The 26,628-nt window shown below is 52.6% G+C and overlaps 1 protein-coding gene and 1 pseudogene across 2 annotated transcripts in view; one reads left to right on the forward strand and one right to left on the reverse strand.

Moving 5' to 3' along the window:
• Positions 1-597: 597 nt before the first annotated feature.
• LOC119096341 (transcriptional repressor CTCF-like) lies at positions 598-11,236 on the reverse strand (annotated as a pseudogene).
• A 635-nt stretch (positions 11,237-11,871) lies between these two features.
• LOC119096406 (phosphatidylinositol-3-phosphatase SAC1) overlaps positions 11,872-26,628 on the forward strand; it is an 88,078-nt gene continuing 73,321 nt past the window's right edge. Inside the window, exons 1-12 of one of the 2 annotated variants that reach the window (XM_037219287.1) lie at positions 11,872-11,932; positions 14,218-14,304; positions 14,915-15,009; positions 15,415-15,617; positions 16,025-16,156; positions 16,812-17,011; positions 17,914-18,013; positions 18,684-18,839; positions 19,340-19,517; positions 19,882-20,021; positions 20,683-20,919; positions 21,591-21,753. In XM_037219287.1, coding sequence (XP_037075182.1) covers positions 14,258-14,304; positions 14,915-15,009; positions 15,415-15,617; positions 16,025-16,156; positions 16,812-17,011; positions 17,914-18,013; positions 18,684-18,839; positions 19,340-19,517; positions 19,882-20,021; positions 20,683-20,919; positions 21,591-21,753 — 1,651 coding nt within the window. In that variant the 5' untranslated portion in view covers positions 11,872-11,932; positions 14,218-14,257. The other variant, XM_037219288.1, reaches the window with a different exon arrangement.

A 26,628-nucleotide genomic window follows, 5' to 3' on the forward strand; every position in this document is an offset into this window, starting at 1 on the left:
ACAGAGCACCGTCGTCTAATTGTGGAGCATCGGTAGCCTTATCAAATAATGCAACTTCAGCATATGTGGTTCGGAAGTTAACCAGCTGAGAGCGGGAAAACGCGGTTAGTTTAGGCGAAAGTTGCACCTCTCCACCTATGAGATGTACGAGCATAGTAACTCGCACATGCAGACATGCGGCCACAACGGCACGTGGAGTCTTTTAAGCCTGCTTTGTCAGTTACTTGCATTGCTAATGCGGCCCATCCGGGCTCAAAAGCTACCCACAGGCACAACTCGATCGATTTGCACGTCAAGGAAACCGCTTTGCAGTTGTACGTTGTGAAGATTGAGTGCAGTGCTTTTATCAATACTCGAATCAATTATTCCGCTTGCGTAAGCACAGGAAACTGCACCGCCGGAAGCCCTCCTGCAAGGGTGATCAACTGAGATGCGCCAGCCCAATTAACTATCTGTTTTGTATGTCACAGTCTCAAGGATCGTCATCTGTTTTCAACAAGTTACCGAGACGTTCCGTCAGATGATGTTTTCGGCCCACCATAATGCTCAGCATTCAGTCATTCGGGTATCGTCTTAAAAACAGACAGAATAGCGATTTTCCAACGTTTATTTATCGCGCGCGTACATACATTCAAAGCCAGGCGGCCGCGGCGACGGCGATGCCAGAACGCTTATTCACAAGAGCCGCATCGCTCCGGCCGCCCCCGAATGTAGGGCACTCATAAACCGTCACAGAAACCAGCCTGTACCACCACGAACGACAAATAGGTGCCAAACGAGTACAGTTCGGCCGCGCCAGCTGGGTGCTGGCGTACCGTTCTGTGTGCAGCTTAGCCTACGAATTCGCGCCGTCTTCTAACTCGGCCGGCCCCCACGCGTTTGGCATTCCCTCTCATGCAGGTTCAAATGGCATTTACTTTGGGGGAAAACAAAATGAGCTGCTCAGGTTATTCGGAGCTGGAGCAGACGCACCACCAATTAGCGGTCAAAACAAGTTCTCGAGGATGTTTTGGGCCTCCGCCACTAATTGGATGGACGTCTGTCGGTGTTGTTCCTCTCCTTCGCGGGAACCGCAATCGCATTATGAGCATCATGTTTGGCTTCACTCCGCGAACCCCAGTATTTTAGAGGTACTTTTGCGTCTGTGTTGCACATTGCTAACAGATCTAAGATAAAGAAAACCATTCACATACAACCATCACATCATTCACACCGCCCCCAGGGCCATCCAGATTTACCAAGGAAATACCCAGAACGCAATCGAACAAATCCAACTGCAGACATGCAATATTCGCCACTGTCTAGTATGCAACGAAAACACTGAGACACCAAATTTCAGTCGAGAATGTCTTATGGAATGGAACCGAGGCTTCCCTTTGCGCATTAACTAAGAACTGGGCGGTCCCACAAAGATTGTAAAAAAGCTCACTAGATGGGGGGCACCAGTCACCACGTAGTAAAATGCCTCAAAAAATATCCTTCTTCTCCAGCAGATCCACATCTTCGTCGTCCTGAAAAACCCATCGAGAGTTACGGAATGACAATTTACCGCCAAAAGCCAAGGCGTTTGCACAAGCTCAAGCTCACCCCTCCTTCCACATCATCTTTCGGCCTCTCCCTTACAGCGCAAAACACCAAACCATGGGTCACCATTCTGGCCTGTCCGTCAGAACACACTGCCACAAGTTACCGCCCACCTGCACCCAACCAAATCTTCGACAGAGCCAGAGACCATTATCGTCCTTGGTCAAGAATATCAGATCCACGCGGCTAACGTCCTCGATACCAAGATTGCTCCTAATCGTCTCCAACCGGACTTCACCTGAGCCTTAACCTCCAACCTAACACTGCCATCCAACGCAAGAGCCCAGCTCTTCCCCAGCGGCCCCTCCCATGGGCCGCGCCCCGGCCCACTCACATCGAAGCCGAAGCAGTTCTGCATGTCCTGCTTGCTCTTCTGGACGGCGTGGTCGTCGACACGGCGGCGGCCGCCGGGCGTGCCGGGCCGGCGGGGCGGCTCCTCGGCGCCGCCGGCCGCCGGCAGCTGCAGGCCCGCCGGCAGGCCGTCCGCCAGGTTCACCTCGGCCGAGAGCGCGCCGGCGTCGATGGCGGCGGCCGGTGCGGCGGCCGACAGCATGTCGATGCCGGTGCCCGACTGGCCCAGCGCCGAGTCCGGCACCACGGCCACCGTCTGCTCCTCGCCGTTGGCGTCCTGCCGGCGGCGGCGGCGGGAGCTGTGACGCGGCGACAACCGCGACTCCGTCGCCCGCCGGGAGCGGGAGCGCACCAGACCGGCCACGGCCGTACACGGCGGCCGTGACGGCATGGTGGTGACTGGTTCACTGGCATGCTGCTCGGACTATCCCTAACACGTTCATGACGGCAGCGATCACAGGAGCGATGGTGATAAATATGAGCCTTTACTGCATTAGCCGTCCACACAACAGCTTTGAAATACACGCACACAAACGTGCGCACCGGGTTGGGAAAGCTAACAACGGTGCAGCCTGTCGCCCAACAGCCGAGCTGGTCATAAGACTGCGGGCGGAATAGGCCACGAGCGGTGGCGCGGCGACGTATCTGGACCGAGGCCTGAAGCTAGCCGTACCTGCAGCTGGATGACCTCCAGCACCACGTACTGCTGGCCGTCCTGGCCCTGCACGGCCACCATCTTCTGCGCCTGGTCCTTGTCCTCGGTCATCATGTCGTCCTCGTCCTGGTACATCGGCTCGTTGCCAAGCAGCTGCGGGTAGCGGACTGGCAGGTCAGTTGACAAGTCAGCTGGCAGGTCAGCTGGCTCGCTCAGCACAGTACCGTACGGTACACACAGGGCAGCGGGTGGCCTGCGATATCAGACGAGCATATCAAGAGGAGCCGACACAACAGTTAGCATTTGCACAGCTTTGAGTGGGCTGGTGCCTGAGAGCTGCGGCTCATTACTCCTATTCAGATGTAAAAAGCTTGTAGAAATCTGTCATATTGTTTGATATCTGTCATCCTTTCCCAGTGCATTCTGACAGGTATTGTCATTACCTAAAAAAACAAAAACAAGATAGATGCAAGCAAAGCGTGACTCACTTCCAAAACTCATGTGATACTTTCATTTGCTCTACAAGCGAACTATTTCCGCTGTAACGACTTTGCAAATTTTGCCATCATTAACATGGAAGACCCCAAAGGAGGCAAATACTCGGTACTCTCCACTATGACACGTTTTAGTGCAATCAAACACAAAGTGCAAAAACCGTGATGTTAGATCCTCAACATTCGTTGGGGTCAAAACGCTGTTCTATGATGTTCGCAGCTACCACTTTTGGTGCATTCTACAGACAATATTACGAACGTACCCCAAAACGAATGGCCAGCACGGTTCTGCATATATATATATATATATATATATATATATATATATATATATAGATAGATAGATAGATAGATAGATAGATATCAGACGTGCCATATCCCTGCCATGCCGCGAAGCACCGTGCACTGCAAGCAAGCGCATTGGCGAAGTGCAGCGTCGCCCTCCGCCCCCCCCCCCCCCCCCCCCCCCCCCGTCTTCATTCCGGCCGCGGTCGTGCCGCACCTTGCCGCGCCCGCCGCCGCCGCCACCCGCACGTACCGAAACCTTGGTCTCGCGGCCGAGCTTGAGTGCCAGCTGCTTCTCGGCGGCGCTGGCCTCCGGGTCGTGGATGGCCAGGTGACGGATCAGGTTGCCCTTGTGGCGGAAGGCGCGGCCGCACTCGGGACACTCGTGCGTCTTCTCGCGCGGCTGCGGCGGGATAGTAGCTCGGGTTGTGGTACAGGTTGACGTGCCGCTTCAGCAGCTGCTTCTGGCGGAACGACTGGTCGCAGTGCTGACACGCGAACGGCTTCTGGTCCGTGTGAATGAGCATGTGAGACTCCAGGTGGCGCTGCGAGATGGACGTGTAAGGGCACAGGTCGCACTTGAAGCACTTCTCACCCTCGTGCGTCTTGCTGTGCAGCTGAAAAAAAAAACGGGCAGCGTTAGTGACTAGGGTGTAGTAGACGGAAAAATGGCACAGAACATTACTAAGACTGCCACGATCACGGAATATGAAAATGAGCAGCTCATACTGCGGCATGCAGTGCCTTTATGGCTGCCCTCACCCACAGACAAAATGTGCGTTAATAACAGTCAGTGTACCAGCATCAATGCTCCGGACACGCCCTCTGGCCAACTGATGCCCTGCAATCCAGCTGATGGCGGGGATATCGCTGAACTGAGCGAACGCTATTCCAAAAGGCATGAGGCATTCCACCAAACTACACCGAGTCGCAACGCGGGAAAGCATAATGTAACCAGCAGCTTGGTGACTACTTTCTTATGCACCGACCCGCGCACACTATGAATACCAACTTCACACAACCAATCGCCCAGCGCAGTACACTGTGAAGTACATACCTTGAACGAGTAGCGGTCGGGGAAGCTCTTGCCGCAGCGTTTGCACTTGATGGGCCGGTCGGAGGTGTGCAGCTTCTGCACATGGATGCGCAGGTCCGTCTTGCGGCCGCATGTGGTCGGGCACAGCTCGCAGTGGTAAGACGGCTTCTCACCTGAGCCAAGCACAGTCACAGCCACGGGTCAGTCGGACCGCTGGCCGTCACCGAACCAGTCACAGCCACGGGTCAGTCGGACCGCTGGCCGTCACCGCACGCCCAATTTCAGCGGCTCAGCAAGATGCAGTTCCCAGTGCCCGAGTCCGACAGTTATCGGGCCTTATCGCCCGGTTGAGAGCGAAACAGACTCCGAATGAGCCACGAACAGTCTACAGCCTGCCCCGGCGGTAATGGGCACACCACACACCAGCGTCCAGTGTTGCGAGTGAGCATGACGCGCTCCAGCACATGCCGACGACGTACCGGAGTGGATCATGCGGTGCGCCTTGAGCGAGTTGCTCTGCGTGAAGCGGGAGCCGCAGATGTCGCACTCGTACGGCTTCTCGCCCGTGTGGATGCGCAGGTGTCGCTTCAGCTTGAACGTGTCCGGCGAGGCGTACGTGCAGTGCGGACACTGCCGGGGCGGCGGTCACGTGTCATGCGCCGGTCACACGCCACATGTGACCGTGCGTCACATGTCTCACGGTCCAGCAGCGCGGACACTGCCGGGGCGGTCAGGCGGTCAGGCGCCGGCGATCGATACCGCACACATCAGTTGTCGGCGCGATAGTGGCACTGGTGACTCCGAACTGACAGCCGCCATCAGATCAAGAACAGCGTCCCTGATATTACAATAAATAAACTTGAAGGAGCACACAATCAGACTGAATTGGCTGGCTGGCTGACGAATGAACGAACACTTGAACGAAACAATGGAGGCGCGAAAGAACCAACGGGCAGGCATTAATGTCACATCGCAGAGACGCGTGAGAGACGTACACAACGAACGCAGACCCGTTCCACTCAGAACCTACCAATGCACTCGCATTTTACTTGTTACAATCGCACTAACCATGCCACATGGCCATATAAGGGCCCTGCCATACGTCCGATAGCCAGCCGGTACACAGGCGCCAGCTGGGCGGCCGGCGGAACGCGCGCGACAGCCGGCCCGCCACGTACCTGGTAGGGCCGCTCGCCGGTGTGGGAGCGCATGTGGCGGCGCAGCTTGCTCAGCTCGACGCTCGAGTATTCGCACTCGGTGCAGTTGTGCGGCTTCTCCTTGGTGTGGATGTAGCGCACGTGGCGCACCAGCTCGCCTGCGCACAAGGTACAGGGGCCAGTCAGACAAGGACGGTCCGCCTCTGACCTCACCCGATGGCTCAGCCTCCGCGACAATTCAGGCGTCCGATGCACCCCGCAATAAGGACAATGGTCGATGGCGTGAACAAACTGGAATGCAAAGGCAGACCTAAACAAACTTACAGGCTACCATGGGCACCATGTACCAATGTCGGTGTTGGACGAAGATCATGCCCGCGCACTGGATCGCACAAGACCAGGTCATCGCCGCCTGAGGGGTCACTGCGCCCTCCAGGCGGTGCCCGTGCACCGCACCCACCCGAAGTGGTGAAGTTGGCGTCGCAGAACTTGCAGCAGTGCGGCTTGGTGCCGGTGTGCGTGTTAACGTGGTTCTGCAGCGAGGCCAGAGTCTTGAAGCCGCGCTCGCAGACGGAGCACTTGTGCGGCCGCTCCTCCGAGTGCGACTTCATGTGGCGCGACAGCAGGTACCTGGCGGCGCAGCGGGGGCGGCGCGGGTCAGCGGGCGCGCCGCACCGCCCGGCGGCCCGCGCCCGCCCCAATACGCCCTCTGGCGCAGATGCGCCACAGACCACCCGACTGCCGCGACCACCATGCATAGCAGGGCTCTGGGTATGAATGAACAGCCGCAAACTAGCAGGGAAAGTCCTGACCCACAGGAAGTTCATACAAGGAACATTGGGTCCACGGCGAGTTGCTTCAGGACTGAGATACAACCACCGCGTCATTGTGAGACATGCAACAACTCAATCATAAGACAACACACGGAGACGTCCCACCCTACCTCTTGGGGCTGGTGTAGTTGCAGTAGCTGCACATGTGCGCCTGGGACACCGTCTGCGACGACTTGCGGGTGACGATGCGGGACAGCTTCCGCTTGTCGTCCTCGTCGCCCGACTCCTCCTGAACACGGGCGGAAAGTTCGCACGTGAAAACACAAGGTGCTATACACGTGAAGTTTTGTGGTGTGCATATGCGGCGAACATATAAAGCAGAAGGTAAACATCTTACATGCAGGATGCACTTTCAAAAAAGGGTTTGATTCATTCAATTCACATTTCCTCCAATATCTTTCAGAACAGATCTGAGCTTACATTGTGGAATTTTCCCATCCCAGCTTCTTATGGGTAACTGGATCAGTGCCCAAGATAACTCTATGAAAGTAAGTCACGTGTTTCACATAATGGGCACAATGTACAAGAGCCGAGGTGCTCACACCAGAATGAAGATGAGGCAAAGCAAACCCCAACCCATGCGCCAGGGAGCGGAGGTGGTGAAGTCGGTGAAGTTCACATATGCATAGGTTATTGTGCTAACATTATAGCAAGACTAAGCAAACCAGACAATAGAAGGAATGGGACGATACATGTGGTGTGAGCCGCAGCACGGCCATAAACCCACCATAAGATGAATTTAATAGGGTTCTTACAACGAAATCAGTCTTTGTGTGAACCACAGCCGGAAAGCTAGTATTTGACAAATATCACATATCACATTGGCGAAATACGTCTACAAATGACAGCATTCGACCACCATTCATTTTCTTAAAGACCCGTCGTTTCAAACCAACATCTCCTTCCAGCTACAGCATCACCAGAGCTCCTCAGGTCTTTTTCCATTCCACTGTGCCATCGCATCCCATCGTCATCCGGCCAGACACTGGTCAGAGGCGGCCGGTCGGCAGTAGCAGACCCGCACCGGCGCACGCCGAGCGCGTGCTCACCTCCTCATGCTCGGCCTCGTCACCGTCGTCGAAGTCGTACACGCCGATGTCCTGGTCGTCCTGCTCCTCCTTCTGGCCCTCCTCCGCGTCCGGCTGTGGAACACCGGTCCGTCGGCTGTCACCTGGTCACGCGGCGCGCGGCGGGCATATCGGACCCCGGTTCAGAAGACGTGCGCCGGCAGCACAGCCATGAACCGGTCTGCCAGTCAAGGCGGCGCGGACCACCCCCTCTGCTTGTTTCCCTGCACAGCCTTATAGCCCTCACAGCCCTCACTTCGTGATACCGGGTTCGGTCAAGCCCTGTCCAGTCGAAGTTGCCCGCCCATACTGATTGTGAGGAATTTTCCTGCTTAGTTTCGTGCCAGGGACTAGCTCGCGAGACAGTACTGGCGGAGGGCTGAGGTGCCGGCCGAGCATCCACATCTGCACAGTACAACACCATGTGCTACCAATCATCAGCATGATCATCATTCATCCATCCACTCCAATAGTGGACCAATGGAAGAACACCCCAGCCAAACACGCCATGACCATCTCACGCCAGCGATCTACCGCGCCGTTCCTGCCACGAGCACCGCACGCCACCCAGCTCACCTGCACGATGAGGACGTAGCTGACTTCGTCCGAGTTGGCGTCCGAGGGCACGATGGTGACCGTCTGGTAGCTGGCCGAGCCGGCCACGGCCTGCGCGCCAGCCAGCTGCACCACGCCCGCGTCACCGCCGCCGGTGCCGGCGGCGGCTGAGGCAGCGGCGGCGGCGGCGGCAGCACGGGTCGTCACCGATCGCTGCGGGCGCCGGCGCCGGTCACCCGAGAGTCGCAGGAGCGGGAGGCGACGGGTGACCGCCATCCAGGCTCACTCGACGGCCATACGCACAGCACGGAAGGTGTCCCTGATCTCAGGGCTGGGCAGAACGAATAACACCTGCTTACAACTGACAGCACACAGCAGTAAGCAGTTCCACAGTTCCGATTAAGAAGCCAAGGTTGAGCAGGTACAGCATATGTTCAATCTTGACCTCAACATAATGTGCTGTTTGGATTACATCATTGACCACACATCTCCAACTGAAATGCAATAAAAATGCTTCACAACTCACCTTAGGCCTTCCTGAGTTAGTGACTTGCTGCTCAGGTTCCTGACGAATGAAATACTGCCCATTTTGGTCCATGTACACTTGGCCCACTTCACCTGCCCCTGAGGAACAAGCATTGAGTCACAAACAGGTAAGTTCTAGCAGAAAATGGTTTCAGTGTAATTATTTGTCATATCCTTGCCATGTATCCAAACAACACCAAGTTTGATGCAGGCATGGAAGGCTATTTCAGACATTCAGATGTAAAAAACATGTATATATATATATATATATATATTTATATATATAATAGATCATATCAGCACCATAACCATATGTACACCTACCTTGTTCATGTTGGTTGGTTTGGATCTCCTTTTGGAAGTTATCCAGATAATTTTGGATATCGGACATATTCTCAGCCTGGCCTTCCATTGCCATGGCTCACAAGCAGGAATTTCTGTAAAACAGTACACTGTCAGAATTCACTACAGGTAGCATGGTCAGCAAAATAACAACATACAGAATGTGCACACACATTAAACCAAACTTAAGCAATGCTGCTATCATTCAACCAGCCTGTCCCTTCTTTTTGTATCAAATCAGGGCATCTTGCCCTAACAAGCATCACTCTTATCATTTGTCCTGATCCTTTACCTCAACTAGGGACCAACCTGGCATAACCCTTTTGAGACCTTATGCTTATTACAGTGTAACCAGGGGGAGGGGTTCTGTCCAAGCATAACAATGTGTAACTGGTAAATGGGCAAGGGAGGCACATTGATAAATTGTCAAAAATGTGTGGCATAATTTATGGTCAGCTCTTTACAAGGCTGAAACTGGTTAAAATTGCATATGCCCAAAGGCAGAGTAGCAATTCAACATTTATACAAAACTGATGAGTAAGCCAAAGTAAGCTATTGCATTATACATAACTGAAGTAAAAGCAAAAGCCAATGCCTAAAAAACACAAAGCCAAAGCTGAAAGACAAAATAGCTCAAAAATGAAAGAAAATCTAAAACCTTTGGACAAGCTGCCACATCAAAAGGCAAGTAGAACATAACTTTGTTCATTGGTCTGAACACAAGGTGGATGGAGATGGGGACCAGCTAGAAATGAATAGAACTGGACATCACCATGTGAGATTGAATACAATCAGGAATCAATATGACTGCAAGTTACTGGATAGGACAAGACAACACTGGACAGGACCAAACAGGACCAGAGAAGAGGAACAGGCTATGCAGCACCTCAAAGTCAAGAAGTCAAGTGGTCAAGACTAGACTCTGCTAGAAATCCTCCTCAGCCAGTGCAGCCTGCAGAATGTGGCAGACCTTGATTAGTTCCTTTTGTGGCAGGGCTCGGGCAAAATACAAATTCTGGGTAGGTTTTTTTAATTTTGGGGCAGAAAACCAAAATAGTGGACCTATGGTACCCTGAGTCTGTCCTGCTGAATCACAGCCAAGGCTTTTTATCCAGAGCCCTTCAAGTGCTGGTTCACCTCGCCCAGCCACATCTGACTCTGGTCAGGTTTGCTGCATAAAGCTTACCTGCATAAGCTTACCATTTTTAACCAAAACTGGTGGCATTTGGTGTGTTCCTATGCATTCAACATGCAGCCCATGATTAATATTGAATTCATGCATAGCTGGTCCCAGTTTATATAAGACCCTTATTGACATCTGGCACTGGACTAGATTAGCCTTCTCAGTTCTTGCATGCTGGATAACATTGAGTTCAGCAGTTATTTTACATCAAAACTACAGTGACAGCCCTTTTGCTTTCCCTCAGGACCTGCTTACAGCATTTATATATAAATAAACAACTGCGACCTGAATCACACAATACCTACAATTCATGTGATGCTAAGCACAATTACAGGCCATGGAAAAGATAAGAACAGTAGATCTGAGTGAACTTCATGAGGTTCCCTGCTCCACTAACAAACCTAGTCTGCCTACCTACTTAAGGTAATAGCCCACAATTCAGACCAGCCAAATAGTCTAAAACTACATGTTTTAGCCTAAAAGTGAGACACTAGTCACACTATCTGTTTCAAGACTGCACTAGAGACATCTACCCCAACCTTAATTTGGAATGAGGAAAAGGGTGAACATACTTCCTGCTACTGTAAACTGCTTGCAAAGATATAAACAAGTTGTTTGCTTTAGGTAATCTAGATCCATTACCCAAAAGTAAGCCCTGCTACATCATTACAATTCTTTCTCAGAATCACAAAACAATACAATGGATAAGCTATTTAAGCTGCAAACTGAATGCACTTTGCAAATATCCTTGGCCTTGTTTCCCCAATAGCTCACACCAATGCCATGGGGATACTCAGGGTTCTCCTCATATGTGGATAATGATAAAGAAATGACAGCCAACACACAAATTAAGTCCACATCTCATTCTCAACCAACATATTTTTTATAACAGCACCCAAACCGCTCCAATTCGTTTCCCAATCGCACCTAGTCTGTGACTGATGCACCAGTGCCCCTACCATTGGCCAGAACCGGAATTATGACATTGAAAACCTAGGAGGCCTTCTATGTATCACAATATGTACCACTGTACAACGGCGTTAAGACGAACCTGGCCATCATTTCGCATAATTCGAAGCATGCATTCCACATCCTACCCCAAACATCCCTCGTCCCAATAAATCCAAACTAGCGCCCTCTCGACGTACTTTCGGGATCTGCTCACCGCGGGCGCTAGCGTAGAACAAACATGAGCGACCTCTATCGAAGGTCTCAGGAAACAAGCAAACAAAATCTACAGCAAAACACACAGCCGATAGTCATCTAAAAGCACGCATTGCACGCCACTCCCGATACAAAAATTCGGTGAACTCGCCTGTTCGCGGACCGGAGCACTGGGGAGGGAACAACGGACCGCCTAGCGCAACCAAGATGGCGACAGATACAAAACAATTCGTTTCTTCAATAAACGAAAAGGCATAAATTTTTAAAAGAATTGTTGAGCTGGGATACTAAATTACATCCTCAAACCTCGATTAAGTCACGTGAATTGAAAATTATGGTTAGGACAAGCTACACCACGCCAAAATTCGTAATAATACTGTAACTGCTATTACTTTGGCACATAGCCTCCGCTCAAACTCTGTACAGGCTTCACATATTTTCCAATATTTTGTAATTCGTTTTCTGGAGAAATTATTGCACTCATGCGTAACTAGTTGTATTAAATCTAGGCATGATTGGGCATTGAATCAACCTAAAAAATTCCTTCTGGAATACTTATGATTCTCGATCATCAGACTACATCTGGCGTTGACAAATGTACTGCTTCAAAGACAAAAGTGGCTTGTGCAAACCTGAAATACAGCTACCCTCATGTTGATGGGCGGCTCCGACGTTTGTTTTCATTTTCCATCGGCGTAAAGGTTAGCGGCAGAATTTTGCGGCCTCGCTGCATGTTAATGAATGCCAAATAGGCAATAGCTTTTAACCCAAGCATATCAAGGAAAAAGTAGAATAGCTTATTATCTATCTACCTGATTGCATATTCTGTTTATAGTCGGTAAGCATTTCCACCCATTGCGCCGGACTTACATGACGTAGGGCGCTGAACCCGGAGCGCGTGTGTGCTGGGCTCAGGCTAGGCAAAATTGAGCTGACACTGATTTATTGTACATTCAGGGCTAAAGTAAATAGTTGTTAGCAAAATTGGCAAGAATAATTATTCCAATGCCTTTAATGGTCTGTGCACTGCTGTTTCAGCATGCCATGTGTTATTCTCATGACTTGTTGCATGATTATTGTAACAGATTGAAATGCAATACCCCAGGTATCCATTAACCAGGTAGCATCACAGTCACGCCATTTACAGTGTGAAATGACAGGCTTGGGTAGTTGAAAGATTTTTATGTTGCACACCACGGTATTAAATGATGCTGCTGTCCTTTAAAAAATGATTTCCTGGGGTTTTATGTAACCTGACATGATCTATCCCTTTTCTCACTATTTTTTGTACCCCTTCCCCACTATATACCTGCCCCTACCCTCACCTCTGCCCCACTCCTACCCTTACCCCTATCCCAGCCCCTACCCCCACCCCCACCTCTAATCATGCTCCTATCCTTGCCACTTTTTGGCTACTGCAATGGGGATTTACTCCATGCTCACTTGACTGACCTTCTTATCATCAGTCAGCAGCACCTTTTGCACTCACATACTGTGAACACCATTGCCAATGCAAGATAGCATCTATCATATTTTCACAACATAGAGGATATGTTGCAGTTGCTGTTGATAGCCAGATGGTATATAACTATATTGCTGCATAATAGGTTTGCATGTAGTCAGCTTATAAAGACTGCTGCATTCCAAAAAGTGATATGAGCCTCATTCGACACAAATTTTGCTTTTATGCCTTTGTGGCAATTTTGTTTTTTTAATTTTTCATAGCAAGAGCATCATTTCCAAAAAATTGGCTAGTTATGTGCTGATATTAGTAGTGCACATGCTGAAATTATTCTTGGGATTTGGCTGCTATGCCAGATATTTGCATTGTAACATGTATATTTTCATATGTGCCTGACACCAATGTCTAGCTTGTTATCACCTGATGTCAAGTCACACTGTTGCTCGTTCCATAATGCCAGTTTATTATGAAACATTCATAGTTGGTTGTAGTATTTTTATTTATTTGGATCTGGCTTCTTCAAAGCCTTTTATTCCTGTTATTCTCATTCTTACATGCACTTAAGTATTGTAGCATAGTTTAGCTATGAACATGATGGCTGCATTTTGCTTACTCCCATGCAACCAGATTTCTAACATATCACATGTTTATGTTCATAATGTCCACTTCACCTTGCAATATATTGAACTGTACATGTGCAGAGAGGACGTGGCATTGCAAGGCCAAACCAAAAATGTTTCTGGGAAGTGGCTGTCGACTTGGGTGATAGTGGATTGCAGGCATATACATGTGTTCTCTTTCATTTGAAATCAAGCTTATAGAAGTTGCTTTGTCCAAATCAAGAGAATTCTAAAAACACCATCAAAATGGGCTCCACAGGGGGCTGCAGTGTGATAACTGCACATGCTGGTATTGTAATAAGGAGCCTCCCATAAGTAGCATCTCACATGGAGAGGGATGGTCACTTGATGTACCTAATATAAATGTAACAAGGGAGTGATATGGAAGAATTGGACAGCATCATTTTATCATAACATAGCAAAAAAACAACATTAAAATTGAAACCTTAAGATCAGATACCATTGGCTTTCACTCATGAAAAGGAATAGTAGTGTTTTTTTGTTTCACACCTCTTACCCAACTGGGGGCCCAAGAGACATGACCTTGTTGGGGATGTTAGTCAAGCTCAACACTGTGTAAAAAGGGGAGGGAGGTTTCTCTCAATGTAACCACCATGTAATCACTCAATTTATTCTGGGTTTAGAACACATTCTGCAAATGCTTAGGGTTTTGCTGTGTATAACATTACCATGTGATTGGTGAACCTGATCTGGGCCATGAGAGTATATTTCTGGCATCTTGAACATAAACTTGACATTGAAATTGTCCATTTGATGCCATATTTAGATGAAATACTTGGTAGCTACACAATACTTCATAGCCACCTCTGTATGTGAGTGTGTGTGTAACTGTAATGTGAGGTAATGTCAGCCACATGTTTGACATCATTTTGTATCTATGCAGGCCCAAGGATTAGGGGAGTGAATCCAGACTCAGTGCCACAATGTCTTCAAAAGCAGAAGCAGAGTTCATCTATGAAGATTTTGTTCTGTGAGTATGGTGTGGTCAATGTTACCTGGTAATAAAGCATGTGACCCTGTTTGTTGTTGGAGTGGTATGCCTCAGTAACTGATAGTGCTTCTTGTATTGTCATAACTTATTTTGGCTGCTAAAGCTTTAGCTGAAAAAACTGGAGTTCTGAGGAATGTGATGAAATTGACTTAAGGGTATCAATGTTCAATGCTGTCCAGAATAACAAAGTTCATAAGCAAAATTTTCTACATGTTTTGTGTAGTGGGGCTGAGGAGTTCTGTGCTGGTGTGTTATTGGTGCATTTTTGAAGGGGTGTTGCTCTATAAAGCAGATACTTTACTGGTCAGTTTTCTGTACATTTCTTCATGACAATACTTTCCAGCAGCTGTTTTTATTCATGGCCACCTGTATGGCTTACAATATCTGGTCCCAATCATTTGGGGACTGATTCAGATTTTTGCAGCTTTAATAAGCATGAAAAAATTCAGCAATAGCTGAAATGGACACTTTTTGTTTTGCTTCCCAAAATCAACTGAAATCGACCTTGATCTTGTGACAGGCTTTATGGATTTGGGTCTTTTTAACCATTTTTACACCTGTACAATTTTCTGCTTTGTTTTCTTCACAGGCATACTGCTCCAGAGAAGTTTTTCATTGAACCTCTTCAGGCTCCAAATGAAGTTCTGGTGATCGACCGAGTATCGCGGGACATCGCTCTCCACAGTAAGTCACTGATGATGGTGACTGTTGTCAGCTGCATTACTGATGCAAACAGTATGTGCATTTGACTCAAATCTATATGTTTCAAAAGCCACCAGTCATATTGGTATTCTTTGCATGCAGTACATGTTTCTCTTGTCGCTGTGGGCATGTGACCTTGACCAACCAGCCTCGGTAAAGAAAGGCGCCGCCGAATTTTGATGTTTTGATGCAGTTGTAAGTTCAACACTAGTGATACAAAAAAGCTGGGAAGAAGAACGAGATGCATCAATGTACACAGCACAGATATGCACCAGTCTGCACCAGACAGTGGCAGTGCAATGCAGTGTAATGCGACGTCTCCTGGTGGACGCCCAAGTCTGCGCCCGTCTGCCAGGGCTGCTGCTCAGTTGAATCCACGTCCGACAGATGGCATCACGGTGCCGCCGATCGCCAGCCGCCAGCGCATCTGCGGCCTGCTGGGCACTGTGCGGCTGCTCTCCGGCCCCTACCTGGTGGCCATCACGCGCAAGGCGCGCGTCGGCGAGCTCAACAAGTGCACCATCTGGCGCGTGGAACACACCGAGATCATTCCGTTCTCGCGCACCACCACGCACCTGACTGAGGCGCAGGTTAGTAGGGCGGTCACTGGACGGAGAGTCAATGGAACAGTCGGTGAGTGGAACGGTCATTGGACGACAGATCAGTGAAAAGATCAGCAGAACGTGACGTGCCCGCCTGTGTCGCAGCAGGCGGGGTGAGAGGTTTTGTTATGATGGCAACAGACGATGGTGAAAGGCAACTGAGTCTGGACGTTTTTGTGTCTTATTTTCTCAGCAGTGTGTCGACGTTAGGCTGTCGTGCACAGGTGATGGGTTGCGCTGTACTGCGTCGTGTCCCGTGTCGAGTATCGTGCGTCTGGCGGTCATTCGTCAACTGCAGCGAGTGTGGTCAGTACTTCGCCACCGTCGCTAGGATCTGCTTCCTGCGCTGTTACCGAATCCACTAGGAGTCACCGATTGCTCTGCGTCACCGCCAGGAGCGGTTCAACACCCAGTATGTCAACATGCTGGAGATGGTGCTGCGCCAGCCGCACTTCTACTTTTCCTACACATACGACATCACGCAGACCATCCAGCGACTGCACAACACCACGCCCGAGTTTTTGCAGGTGAGCGGAGAGGGAGCACTCCTCGCGCCAACTAGTGATCGAACTGTGCTGGTTCGTGGTCACAGCAGGTGTTGAAGTATCGGGCTGAATCCTCATAGTGCAAACGGCAGCGACCCGCACCGCTTTGTCGTATGCCTCCGATTGGTGGGGGCGTTCCCTAGAGACGTCAGTCGCCGGGCTGGCGGCCATTCCCCGTGCAGTGGAGCATGTGAATGGACCGAGCCAGATCAACGGCCCAGCTGGTGAGTCGGGTCCAGTGACCACGCTACGTGCGGCAAAACAATACGAATGACCACTTATGGCTCCGAGGGCAGAGGAGAACGTAACCCATATCATATTGCATTCCCTCCAGGAATACAGGCTCTCCCATGAGCCGCAAAGAGACCTTAAGATGCATTTATTAATCTGTTCTTTTTACATGCAATTTCATGCTACAATGCTTGCATTTTACCCTGCCAGATGCCAGATGACAGTGACCTTACTGGGGAAGGTGCCACTTAACGGGGTGCGGCGCTAGACTACGGCCGTCTAGGCTGGGCCGTAGTCTAACGCCGCACCCCGCTGCCACCCCCTCCCCGCTGCCGCACCTCGCTGCCAACCTCCCTCCCCGCTGCCGCAGCCCGCTGTCCACCCCCGCGTGCCCATGCGCCGGCAGATCCCGCTACACGAGCGGGCCGACCCGCGCTTCGTCTGGAACAGCCATCTGCTGCGCGACCTGGCGGCGCGGCCCGGGCTCGGTCGCTTCTGTCTGCCCGTCGTCCACGGCTTCGTCTCCATCAAACAGTGCAGCCTGAATGGACACCCGTTCAGCTGGTCGTTGGTGTCACGTCGCAACTGCTCCCGCGCCGGCACCAGGTCAGGGTCAGCGGAAGCACAGGTCAGGATGGGTGTGAGGTCAGAAGCACCAGGTCAGGGTCGGTCTGGGGTCAGAGGCACCAGGTCAGGGTCGGCCGCGGGTCGGAGGCACAGGTCAGGGACAACCACAGGTCAGGCACAGGTAAAGGCCGACCAAGGGTCAGAGGAACCAGGTCAGGGTCAGTGCTCAGGGTCAGGGGCACCAAGTCACATTCGTAGGTTCAGGTCCTCTGGCTCGCCGAGTCCCCGTGATCAACATCTGCCTTGGGCGAACTCATCCACTTCCGGGCTGGTGCGCTGTGACAAAAAAAAAAAACGCATCGGAAATCTTGGCTCTCCTTCGGTGGTCCGTAGAAAGCCGAGAAGCTGCATCTGTTGGTCTGCAGTTATTCCTATCCGAAGGTTAAGTGTGTGAGGTGGTCGGAAAGATAAGACTTGGGTGGGATAAAAGGCTGTCGTGCCACACTAATTCCCGCAGACTGTCTGGGCTGATACGGCCAGTTTTCTCGTGTTACCCGGCCCGACGCTGTCAGTTGTACTCAGCTGGGATCTGCACTTGTGGCTGCGAGAGGTGACATCTCCTTTGCTTTCCTATTTAATTCTGAAAGACTGGTGCGCTTGGAGTGAAATGGGAATGCAGTAAAGGGTGCTGCTTCTGACCTCCGATCAGGTGCACGATTTCTGGTGTCATGACGTCATTATGTATGACCTGCTGATGATTGGTGTCAAATACCGGCTACGTTGGTTGCGGTCGGCCTGAATTTGTGAGCGCACACAGCCGTCTTCTTCTTACTGATTTCCCCTCCGCCATTTGGAGTTTAACTTCAGCGAAGCCACCGGCTTGCCTGCAAGCCGTTGGCCCAGGGCAGGTCATCTGATCATGTGACCTGACCCCTGGCCAGGATGTTCATGCGAGGAATCGACTCGGGCGGCAACGTGGCCAACATGGTGGAAACGGAGCAGATCGTCGAGTTCCAGGGCGACAAAAACTCATTCGTGCAGGTAGGAAAATGCTTCCATGGATGAAATGGCGGCAAATGGGCTGATTCTGTTACCCTGATGCTGCCATTGCTTGTTTGCACTGTGACACTGTGAATCCACTTTTCCCGCGTATTGCTCTCAATTTCAGCTTTTGGAATGTGCTTGACCTGGTGTAGCATGTGTCGCCTGTCCATTACCATGAGTGAATTCCCCGATATATGTACAGTTGCAGGTGATCTAAACTAGTCCACGACATATTTGCAATGTTTTTGGGCACTGCTGGGTCCAGCTCTTGCGTTCGTGTCAGTTATACCAGTATCATTTCCAATTAATTTTAATCACTGCACAACGTGCGTTTACAGTATGTGGTCAAGTCCTTTTGATGTTTCCCTACGGCCGTTTCCTCGCCGTACCGGAGGTCCTCCGACACGAGCCGGCAGCTAACGCCGTGTGTCTCCCTCAGACGCGCGGGCTGTATGTGGTTAAGTCCTTTGATATGTTTCTCTGCAGCCGTTTCCTCGCCGTACCGGAGGGTCCTCCGTCACGAGCCGGCAGCTAACGCCGTGTGTCTCCCTCAGACGCGCGGCTGTATGTGGCTAAGTCCTTTGATATGTTTCTCTGCAGCCGTTTCCTCGCCGTACCGGAGGTCCTCCGTCACGAGCCGGTAGCTAATGACGTGTGTCTCCCTCAGACGCGCGGCTCCATCCCGCTGTTCTGGTCCCAGTACCCGAACCTGCGCTACAAGCCGACGCCCACGCTCTCGGAGCGCGACAACCACCAGGAGGCGTGCACGCGCCACTTCGACGCTCAGCTCTTCAACTACGGCAAACAAGTGGTCATCAACCTGGTGAGAGAGCGCCGGCCGTCAGCAGTGTGCTGTTTGGCGCATGCTATTTCCGTGCATTTTGTGTACGCACGTGTATTTTTACGCGTATTTTTGTACGTGCGTGTATTTTTTTTCCATACGTCAAAGCCCGGAACCAGGCAGACGTGGGCTACCAGCATCCATTACACTGAACTGCACTGTGTAAACTGTTCACCAGCGCTCCAAACAAACTAGGGACGGGTTTATTCTAAACACGCTGCTTGTCATCCTCGAACTTCTTCCAGAGAAAACGCGTCAGCACGCTGTAGGCATACCCTCCGATTTCACTCCGTGTCAGCGTATCTAACCCTTTATCGCCTTCGCCACACTCATGAGACGGGAGACATGAACCTAGCTGAGCATGTGTAAAACGTGTCTTGTACGCGAGCCCTCCAAGGGCAATGCTCATGCGCTCAGGCGGACTGAGTATCCAGCCGGTCGCCAGTTTACCGGGCTGCACTCCTGGTTGCCCCGCCCCGCAGATCGACCAGAAGGGCGCCGAGAAGAAGCTGGGCGAGTCGATGTCGTCGCACATCCGCCAGCTCAACACGCCCAACGTGCGGTACGAGGCGTTCGACTTCCACCACGAGTGTCGCCACATGCGCTGGGACCGGCTCTCCATCCTGATGGACCGCATCGCCGAGGAGCAGGAGGAGATGGGTGAGCGCTCGCCGACCCGCCTGGCGTTGGCGGCTCTCGTGGGCCGAGTGTGAGGGATTTACGGACGCGTCGGACAGCGCCGTGGGCTTCTCCCGACGTGTGAGGGGGCGCTGCGGTTGGATAGGCGCGGGTAAGTCCTCTTACGGTTCTCCAGCGAAGCTCACGACGTTGGACTCAGTGGCTTGTGTTACGAAATGCACCAATGTTTAGTGATTTGTCGTTGATGCAGGTCTTGAGCAATCTCGCTCGCGGTGCTTGCAAAAGTCAAGAGATGCCATTTTTACGCCCAACCCGGCGCAGTGATATCTTTTTGCTGACCGTTTTGCCCACCGCCTGACTGAGGCGCGCCTGCTGCCGTCGCCAGGCTATTTCCTGATGACGAGGGACGGCGTTCTGGCGCGCATGCAGGACGGTGTGTTCCGCACCAACTGCATCGACTGCCTGGACCGCACCAACGTGGTGCAGAGCATGATCGCACACCGGCAGCTGCAGCAGGCGCTCCAGGTGACGCGCCGTGCCGGGGCGTGGGGCGTCCCGGTCAGGGGTGCGGATTGTCCTGGTCAGGGGTGCGAGTGTACTCGTCAGTGTACTCGTCAGGGGTGCGAGTGTACTCGTCAGGGTGCGGTACTCGTCAGGGGTGCGGATGTCCTGGTCAGGAGCGCGAGTGTACTCGTCAGGGGTGCGAGTGTACTCGTCAGGGGTGCGGCTGCCCCGGTCAGGGGTGCGGGTACCCTGGTCAGAGGTGCTAGTGTCCTGATCAGGGGTGCTAGTGTCCTGGTCAGAGGTGCTAATGTCCTGGTCAGGGGTGGGGGTGCCCCAGTTAAGGGTGAGGGTGTTTTAGTCAGGGGTCCGGTGCCCTGGTCACAGAGGGCGCGGGGGAGGTGGCTTGGAGTGTGGGGCCCCCTGGCGACGGAGGGGAGGGGGCAGATTTGTTAATTGTCTGGTCAGAAATGGGGCCTCAGACTCCCGATTAACCATAGAGCTAACGTTATGTTGTGCTTGCGGGGAAAAGCTGTGGTTGTCATTGCTGGGTACACAAATGTTCCCTGTTGATCGATGATTCGTATGGACCATTGATCGATATTAGTGACGACAATTTCCTGTCCGTGGGCATGTGTCAAAGTGCCATGACGCTGCTATTGCTCACGGCTCCCCCCTTCTCCAGCGCCTGTCGATCCTGCGGGAGGACCAGCGGCTGGAGGAGCACTCGGGCTTCGAGTTCCTCTACAAGAACGTGTGGGCCGACAACGCCGACATGATCTCCATCCAGTACTCGGGTACGCCGGCGCTCAAGACCGACTTCACGCGCACCGGCCAGCGCACAAAGCTGGGCCTGGTCCGCGATGGCTACAACTCGCTCTGTCGCTACGTCAAGAACAACTTCAAGGACGGCTTCCGTCAGGTGCGCAGTGGTCGGCGGCGGGCGCGGCAGTGTGTGTGTCGGGCGTCTCCGACAGATGAGCAGGGATCGGCGGTGGACGCGGCAGTTTATGTGTCGGGTGTCTCCGACAGATGAGCAGGGGTCGGTGGCGGGCGCGGCAGTGTGAGTGTCGGGTGTGTTTCCCCGATGTGACGGCTGCAATCAAGCATGAAATCTGAGTCCAGCTGCATAGATGGACCAGGCTGTGATGGAGCTCTGGCTGGGCGGCTGGCAAGGCTCGGAGGATGTTGTGGACAGCTGGCGGCAAAGTGATCTGAACCAGTATTGTATTGAAGCAGGGAAGTGTTTGATTGGGACACAGAAATTTTGTTTTACCTGAGTTTCTTAATCGATTGCGTATTACTGCTGTGGGCGCACATGAATATTTTGGTTTGTGGTGGCGGATATCGCCGCTATCCGTGTTTAGGGAATGATCCTGCGATTTGCACGAGCTTCTTTAATTTGCTGCATCCTCTCCCTGTTTGGCCCTTATAAGTCATCGATTGTGCAACCGTTTCATTTAGTCAGACCGTCGCCACCGTGTGGTTCAAGTGCAGCGTTTGATGGTTTGGAGACACGGAGATGGGATGGACGCGTGATCGCGGCGCTGCGAGACCACACCTGGGCTCGCGTTAATCGGCCGCCGCCGACAGGACTCGATCGACCTGTTCCTGGGAAACTACCAGGTGGAGGAGGACGAGGGCACGGCACGGCCGTCGCCGCTGGCCGGCGAGACCGACTGGAGGTTCACTGTTCTGCTCGCGATCCTGCTCGGCAGCGTCTTCATGTTCCTCACCACCGTCCTAGTGCCATCTGGTGAGTACAAACCAAACTGGCAGGTCGCACGTGTGTCGCTAGGGCCAAGAATGAATGGGCGAATGCGCGACCGAGTGCAACAGATTCGCAGCGCATCGGTGACAATTTGGTGTTGTCTTAAATTTTCGAGACGCTTAGCTGCGTAGGCTATATGGGGCTATTGCCTGTTGCTCACCATGGCAAGAAAAACGGCTACCGCGGAGAATCGGACCCCTTACCTCAGGTTTGCCAGACGTGCACTGCTCCAGGTGAACTTGCAATTTGCTTCATTTGTTTGGTTTGCCTGAAACTCAATTGACATCCTCCGAATGTTAGAAAATGCTGGTCATTGTGGGATAAAATGTGTGAATCGTGAAGGTTTTTAATACAGCTGATCTGAATGCTTGGGATGTGGCACAGGCACATTACATGACATGGTGTTTAGACACCGCGTTCCAAGTTGCAATTTAAAAATGCTCACGCATATCAATTGTCAACACCGACGCACTACCATGGACACACATAGCGGTATACGTGGTCAGGTTTTGGCACCTCTTTGTTGGATTTATGAACGGTTTTGAAAATTGGGGAAGACAGGTTAGAAAGGAAGAGTGGATGGCGGGCAATCTCCATTGGTGCGGATGTTGATGGCCTTTGATATATGTTTACTTGACATCGGATAAAATGCATGCATTTGATACTGGCAAAAATGACCTTTAACTCCCAGGTATTTCTCATTTTACGCTCAGGAATATGTTGAACATCAGCTACCTGAGATATACCAATAGGTAGTGGTTGAATGCCGATGACGTTTTAGCATACCGACTCCCAACTCATGAATAATGTAGATATGCCCCACCGAGAACTATGCGATTAGAAAAGTGCCATGTGTCACCCACAAATTTCTTTTCTTGATGTAGCAAGGTGCCGAATGTTCGATTTCCTAAACCAAGATTGCGGCGTTTCTATTGGACCGGCTACTATCGGCCCGCAACAGGCGTGTACAAAACCACCTCCCAGTCGCTCACGACTTGGGAGAACACGACACAGGTGTCGGTTGCGGCCGCACAGGATTTCGCCACTGTTGACATAAACACCGCTGTCACATGGCCACTTCTCCAAGCGCGGCATGCCATGGTTTTCCCGCTCTCGGACGGCCGGTGATTGCTGCCGTGCTGTCGGGTCGTCAGTGTACGGACCGCGGGCGCCTCTGGCCAGCTTGCGTGGCCGCCGCCGGTCGGATAGCGCGCTGCCGTTCGGCGCGTGCCCGGCGCGTCTCTCCGACTCACGACTGTCTCACGCGCTGACCGCCGCCGCCGCCGCCGCCGCCGCCGACGACGACGCCCGGCGTCCCGGCCGGCCGCCGGCAGCTTTTCCGCCCGCCACCGGCCGCCCTCCTGGCGAGGCACGCCAGCGGCGCTGCGTGTAGAGGGGCAGCGGGAGGGGGGCCGCATCTCGGGCGGAGGCGCGGAGCCGGTGGGGGGCCGTGCAGGGTATTTGACCCGCTGCTTCCGGCGCTTCCTCTGCTGCCGGCGCCGGGGGCTGCTGTGGCGGGATGTGGGACGGCAGCCAAGCCTCCTGTGTGCTCTGATGTCGACTCTGCTGGTCCCTATAGAGGATACCTGATCTGCAAAAGAGTCGTGAAGGGACACGCGTCAACTGCTGGCCTATTGGACTTGGCACTACACATAAGTCCCACACCCATATGCCATGACGACCAGCTACTTTGTCTGCATTCGTTTAATATACGTAGGAGCCAGCGAAATTGTAAGCGCATCGCGCATTCCAAACGGAGGACACAGAGCAGGGGTGGCCACCGTCCGCAACATTTGTAGCCTGATTTCGTTGCTGGAGTGTCGACCCGACTGTGATACCACCAGTCGGCTGTCGCGGAACGTTCCGTGCTGAAGGTCACCGCACCTAAACGGGAGGTCACGTCAAGCGGAAACAGCACCCACAGTATCCGATGTTACCCGCCAGCTGGTCTTTGGACAGCTGGACGGGCCCCGTGTAGGCAAATTTGTTCAGCGGCTGTCCTTGTGCGCTGCTGGCATCGTTAGGATATGGCGTCTGCAAGCGCTGTCGGCAAGCCGTTGGTGTCGGTAGTCGCAATGCACGCATGATTTCGCTATGATTTCGAATTCCATTTGTTGCATTGCCTGGGCAAGTGTGTTGGGAAGGTCATGGTATGTTCCAAAAAGAACAAAGAAGATCAAACGTTCCAAAACGAACGTTTATTTTGTCTGGTACACACTTTGATGAATGTTAAAATAGCGAGGGTTTTGTAAGGTTGGGTCGGTAAGCCGCCACGTCTACGTCCGCACTGCGCCTCTGCGTTCTAAAAGTTCGTTCAGCGCTGAAACGATCGGTAATGTATAATTGAACGCTATTTTGCTATCGTAAATTTCATTGCATTGACATGCACTGCTGCTAGGTAATTGCGCAAACTTCGTTATTTTGTCCCAGCCCTGATCATCGACCGCTCACGATCAGCTGATAGACAATGGGTCGTGTTGCCGCCGTTGCATGCCCGCCCACTTTGTACTCCGACCAGGTCTGTTCCCATCTGGGATATCCACCCTGCGCGGGTCGGGTCACGCCCAGGCCCGTGCAGGCCCTGTTCGGCACGTCCTCGCTGTATTTTGCAAGCGGCAGTTCCCCGGGCGGGGCGTGTGCGGGCTGACCGGCCGGCGGATGTGTTACCGGCCTTATTAGTACGAACCGCAGATGGTTGGGTAAGTCAGGATTTGGTCGTTGCTTGGCCAGGCATTGAAATATCTCGGGATGTGGACGTTGTTTCGAGTTATGTCGGACGCAATAGATAGGCTTATGTCACAACTTCGTGATGGGATGATTGTCTTCAGCTCATTCAATGAAATGATATTGATCTGTAGGTCTCGGCGCTCCTTAGGGAAAGTGGTGCGGACGATTGACTGCCATTCTTCTCAGTTGACCTGCCATTTCCTCTGCCTTTTGGTTCAACTCGGCCATTGTTCAAGAGGTCACAACCCGGGGAAATTTAAGCCAACAATTACTTTGAAACGCTCGCGTCAGCTCATGTTTAGGAGCGGGTCTTTACGTGGGTGAACGGCATTGGGGGGGGGGGGGGGGGGGGGAAGCGAACTGCCAGCTGTGTGCACACGTCGAGTCGGAGTCGGGCAGTCTTGTAAGGGGTCTTGGTCGTGCGCGATGGTAAATTATCTATTTATTTTACTAAAATTATTATATTAGGAAGATTACAGATTTCATGTTAATAAAGAAAACTCGTGTATTTTATGTCACCCAAATGGGTCAGATACATGTAAAACATCTTTCTGAACCTTTGATCATGATCAAGATCATGGGAGCGTCTGGTGAGCTGCTTGGTCTGCGCTGTTGAGCGTCCGGCCGTGGCGCGTCGCCAGCGCGGCGACCACGGCGGCACGGGAAGCAGCTCAGCACGACTCTGAGGGGATGGAGGCGCGCCGCCGGCTACAGGCGCACCCGGCGGCTGGGCAACGGCGCAGGCCGGCGCCGGGTCCAGCGCCGGGGTCGGCCGGCGGCTCGGTGGGATCGCCACCGCCCATCGCGTCGCCGTGCGCCGCGCCGCCGCGCCCGGCCGGAGGCTGGCCGCCGCTGCAGGTCAGCCGGCGCCGGCCCGTTGAGAAACGCGTCTGTCGCCGTGTTGCGCCACGGGTCGCCGGCGCGCGGATCTGGCGCGCGGCCGTCGTCCGACGACGCCTCAGGCGCCGGGAGGGTGTGACCCGGCTGGCTGCGCCGCGCCGCGGCCTGCGGCGGAGTCAGGATTGGTGTTGCCCGCTGCTTGCGTGATACGTGTCTGGTCATTCATTCATTCGTTGGTAGCGTGCAAGGTCTGGGGGGCAGGGGGTGGGGCGGGGGGGGGGGGGGGCTGCGGGCTTGTCCCGAGTTGAGATGTGGTGTCGGCCGTTCGCGATGGACCAGCGGCGGGTGGGGTGTGACGCAGAAAGCTGAGACATGGACGCGGGCCCGGATAAAACTCCCGGATGGAGGGATGCGGTTAGGGCGGCACACGTGCAGCCGTCATGCATGTCGGACACGCTGACCGCTGAGACTACACCGGCAGCTGATGGGGATCACGGCGGTGTCCGATTCCGCCCGCAGGCGTCACGTCGGCATTGGCAATGCTCGCGCGTGGAACGATCGGGCATTCAGCGAACTCCATAATTAGAGCGCGGCAGCGTGGTGACCCTTACTTTGGACAAAGTCGCCGCCCACTATTGCGCAGCTTGCAAGTGTCTGCTGGTGACTGGCCGTGAACTGAACTCACGAACAAACTGTTACCAGATTTCCTTCTACTGCCCTGGTTCATTGAACTGAGGTGGTAATGCGGTCCGTAATGACCAGCTCGCTCATGGGCGTTAATTCTATTGTGGGCCGACGATGTGAATTGGACGGGCATTTGTGCACGAGTGTTAATTCGGCACGTCACGAGCAAGACGCTGATGAAGTGTGGACTGATCTTTGCTAAGATGTGACGTTTTGTGAAGATCAGGTCATAACAGATTTTCTATATTAGCTGTACATTTAGTCCACGCGATTGGAATGTCGTAATGGGATCTCGCAGGTTGCAAACGATTGCTGCTCGTTTTGTCATCTGCCTTTCAGTGTGTATCTGATGTGAATGAACCACAGCGTTCGATCGCTTTTCGTGGTGGCCGGTCGATGATCGCTCACGGCACGCTGTGGTGGTGGATGAGTGATGGTAAAATCTCTGTATGTCTCATGCGGGTGATAGTTTGTAAAGATAAATTCGACTAAACGAGGCTTTAAGATGTTTAGAGCAGTGGAAAGCTGGTAATAGAATCTTTTCTACCGGTCAGTTTAACCATCTAGACAAACTAAGTCGCATGAAGTATGCAATTTTGAAAACGAGGT

Source organism: Pollicipes pollicipes, unplaced genomic scaffold (genome assembly GCF_011947565.3).
Source record: "Pollicipes pollicipes isolate AB1234 unplaced genomic scaffold, Ppol_2.1 Scaffold_4295;HRSCAF=5057_pilon_pilon_pilon, whole genome shotgun sequence".
Lineage (NCBI taxonomy): Eukaryota > Metazoa > Arthropoda > Thecostraca > Pollicipedomorpha > Pollicipedidae > Pollicipes > Pollicipes pollicipes.